General features: G+C 29.0%; 1 protein-coding gene across 1 annotated transcript in view; it reads left to right on the forward strand.

The window, feature by feature from the left end:
• Nucleotides 1-49, forward strand: part of LOC107636051 (desiccation-related protein PCC13-62-like) — a 2,876-nt gene extending 2,827 nt beyond the window's left edge. Inside the window, exon 4 of the mRNA XM_016339586.2 lies at nt 20-49. Within this exon, the coding sequence (XP_016195072.2) occupies nt 20-49 (30 nt within the window). The remainder of the gene's footprint in view (nt 1-19) is intronic.

The raw sequence follows: 4,107 nt of genomic DNA on the forward strand, positions 1-4,107 counted from the left end.
AATCCTACATTTTAAATAGGTAAAATATAAGGTACACATCAAAATTTAAAGATATGCTACGTGGCAAAATATAAACCATACATTTTAAAGCCACACTTTTCAGTTAAAACCATAACTCTTCACAAAGAAAAGCGTCACCTAATGGAAAAAAGTAAATTAGAAGATTTAAGAGAAGAAATAGTTAAATTATCAAAATTAATAGATCAAAAATTAATGATTTTAACCAATGTTAATTGTAATGACACCGAATTCTTAAAATCAATACAAAACGATTTTTCTCAAAATCTTTATTTTACTATAAGTTTTATTGAAGGACTTCAAAAATCTGAAAAAACTTATTTTTCACACGGAACTTCTAAAAAATGCTACCATGGAAATGATTCCCCACATCTTTATCATACTTTTAACCCACAATTAAATTCTATAGTAGATATGCTTGAAGAAATATTAATATCCATAAAATTTCAAAGAAATAAGGAAAAAGAGAATCCCAAAGAAGAAAAATTCCAAAATATAATCAACATAACAGACTTAAAAGTAAAACCACCATTGAAATTATGAATATTGAAGAAAAATTAGAAGAAGTTACAATGCTTTTTAAACAATTAAAAATGGCTCAAGAAAATAATATTATGGAACATGGTTTTCAAATAGAAGTAGAATTAGTAAATTCTGAAAATATAGAAAATGAAGAACACATTCTAGATTATTCAAGTGACGAAGAACCAGCCATTCCAATACAAGTAAAAAATGAAGTTGGAACATCTAAGGATAATCAATCTCAATTTAAATGGAAAACAGGTTTTGATAATTATGCTTTTAAAAAAGGGTTTACAAATAAAGATTCAAAATATACAAAAATACCATCAAAATATGTTCCTAAAATCCAGGAAATGGAAGGAGAAAGAATGCTCGATTTAGACTGTAAAAAGAACACAAAGATTTTTAGGGTGTATAAATTATATTTCTGATCAAGAATTTTTAAAGAATATAACAGAATACACTAAAAGCTTATTTCCAAAAATAAGTACTAAAAAAGAATGGAAATGGGATGAAAAAAATAGTATGCAAATTCAAAGGATTAAAGAATTATGTGAAAAACTTCCAGAACTTTATATTCCAGAAGAAAATGACTACTTAATAGTAGAAACAGATGCTTCAGACATAACCTGGTCAGGATGTCTAAAAGCTAAGAAAGCTATAAAAAGTTTGGAACAAGAAAAAGAATCATTAGATTCTAAAGTTTCCCCAAAGGAATTACTTTGCAGGTATATTTCAGGGATTTTTACTCCAACAGAACAGAGATATACCACTCATGAAAAGGAAACTCTAGCAGCAATTAAATCTCTTAAGAAATGGAAAATTGATTTACTACCCAGAGAACTTACATTAAGGACAGATTCAAGTTACCTAACAGGTTTCATACGATATAATTTAAAAGTTGATTATAATCATGGACGATTGGTAAGATGGCAATTATTTTTGTTACAATATCCAATAAAAATTGAATATATTAAGGGTGACAAAAATGTTATTGCAGATACATTAACAAGAGAATGGAGTTCGTCTACAACGCATTAGATCAAGAAATTCAAAAATATGAGCAAGAACTCGAAAAATGCAAGCATTGTCAGCAAATAATGACACAGATTCAATCTCTCAAGAAGGCCATCGAAGTAATGAAATCAACACAGCAAGCAAAACCATCAGAGTTCAGCCAGCTAAGCGTGGTGGACAAATCAGGTGAAGAAAAAATTTCAGAGAATAAAACAATTGCTGAAATCATTAAAAAATCCACCTAAGATAAAAAATATTATGTAATTTATAATGGCCCCATGAAAGGAGTATATGATGCCTGGGAAAAAGCAGCACCATTCACACATCAATCAAGGATAATTCATAAAGGAGGGTTTCTAACACTGGAAGAGGCAAAGGAATCCTTCAGGGAATATGAAGCTCTCCATCCAGAGCAAACCTTAAAAAGAGCAGATAAAACTCCAATTCAAACCCAGAGAACAGGGATAATAAGAAACATTCCTACAAGGGCTGAAATCAAGGAAAAGAAAAGGATCTGTAGATCAAATCTCAAAGAAACCCTTAACATAGTCCTGAATTGGACTGAAGAAAAAAGGGCAATTTTGGGATATTATCCTATTGCCAAAGAACAGCTAACAAAGCTGGTTATATTCCCAGATGCTTCCCCATCTGACACCTATCAGTTTTTCCAATATGGATTAATTGATACAATTTTAATTTTTAATGATCTAAAAATTATTAGTGAGTTTCCTGCAGGATTCGTTGATGCAGTAAAGAGATTTAAAAATATGATTGACAATGTAAATCCAAGGGATATATCCCTAAAATTTACAAACAGTCAAACCTATTTTTAATGAAGAAGAAGAATGCTTGGTTCCAGCACACCAAGTAATATTCATGTCCGTCTTCCCAGGAAATTTTCAACCAATTGATCAGATTCAAGATTTAACGATTTACAGTCATTAAGGAAGGCTAGCCAACAAATAATGACGTAAGCAATGACGTCATAAGAAGGGTAAGGATGGGAATTGTCCATCAAACCCAACTATTATAAATAGGTTGCTTAGGCAATTGTAGAAGCATCAGACAATAGAAAGCAGGAGGCTAAGAGTACTCATATGCTAGGAGAGTAAGGAGGAAGTTGCCAAGGCGATTCTATAGTCTGAAAAAAAATTCCCTTAGGGAAAAATAATTCTAAACTCTCCTCTGGAGTTAGCATCTACAATCTTCCCTCTGGAGATAAAAACACCTTATGTAAAATATACTAAATAAAGGAAGTTTTTTCTCCAGAAAGGTACATCTTCATCCTAGTCTTTCAATTATGAATTATTTAGAAAGTGTAGAATTAACAGAAGAATCTGATTATTATAGATTAACTGCTTTATTAGATAATGAAAAACAGGCTATTCTAAAAATAGAATTAAATCTCAAATCACATGAAAACTTTAATAAACAAAATCTCTTAAAAGAAGTTTTTAATAGAAAAAATATAATATACTATGGAAAAATTCAACTTGAAGCTCCTATAAAGATAAAATCCGCCAATGGAAAACTTGAAATAGCTTTGATAAATGATGAAGAATTGAGCAAACAGATTGAGAAAATTAAGGATCAACAAAAAAGATCTAAAATTTGATGGATTCATATTAGTACTATACAAGTCTTAATCAAATCTACATATATGAAAGGAATTAATTCACCAATAAGCTTAGCAATCTGTGACAAAAGAATTACTGATGACCCAATAGATCAAATAATCGGAATTGTTCATGGAAACTTGGCAAACGTAAATGTTAAATTCAATGCCCATCTTAGATATGCTATACCTTTATCAACTGAAAATCTTGGTAGATCTATAAGTTTGGCTTATAAATTTCACAGAAAGAATCTAATGGAACAAGATGATGAACCATTTTCGATTACATATGCTATAAATTATGCTTTAACAAATAGCCATCATAGTATAATATTTAAAAATAGAGAAAGAATTTATGTCGATGAATTATTTCAGAAAATTGTAAAAACAGAAATACCAAAATATAAAGCTATTGAAAACCCAGTTCTATTATTAAAAGAACCATCAGGAAAATTAGTTTCATCGAATTTTCAAATAAGAGAATCTAAAATTAATAGCCCTTTAAGTTTATCTAAGTTAAAAATTAAAGAAGAAAATTCTGAAATAAAAGAATTAACAAAAAAGGTCGAAAAGTTAAATGAAACTCTAAACACTAAATTATGACAATAAATAAAGAAGAAATATATGTAACTTATCAAGACAAGAAACAAGAGCTCTTTAAAAGAGAAAATCGTTTAAATTATTTACAGTTTTCTGGAATAAATCAAAAGGCATTTGAAGCTCTAAAAATAATTTATGACAAGTTGAAAAGAGAAGTTGAAGAGCTAGAAAAATTAATAGAATCTCTGGAAAATAGTGATGAATCGATGATAGAGTCTGCAGAAATTCTAAAATAAATAATGAAGCATAAAAAGATTGAAAAACCAGAAAATAAAATAAAAAGAAAAATGGCGGAAAAATTAAAAAGTAAAATAAAGGAATATAAAAGGGAATTA

Source organism: Arachis ipaensis, chromosome B04, assembly GCF_000816755.2.
Source record: "Arachis ipaensis cultivar K30076 chromosome B04, Araip1.1, whole genome shotgun sequence".
Classification (NCBI taxonomy): Eukaryota; Viridiplantae; Streptophyta; class Magnoliopsida; order Fabales; family Fabaceae; genus Arachis; species Arachis ipaensis.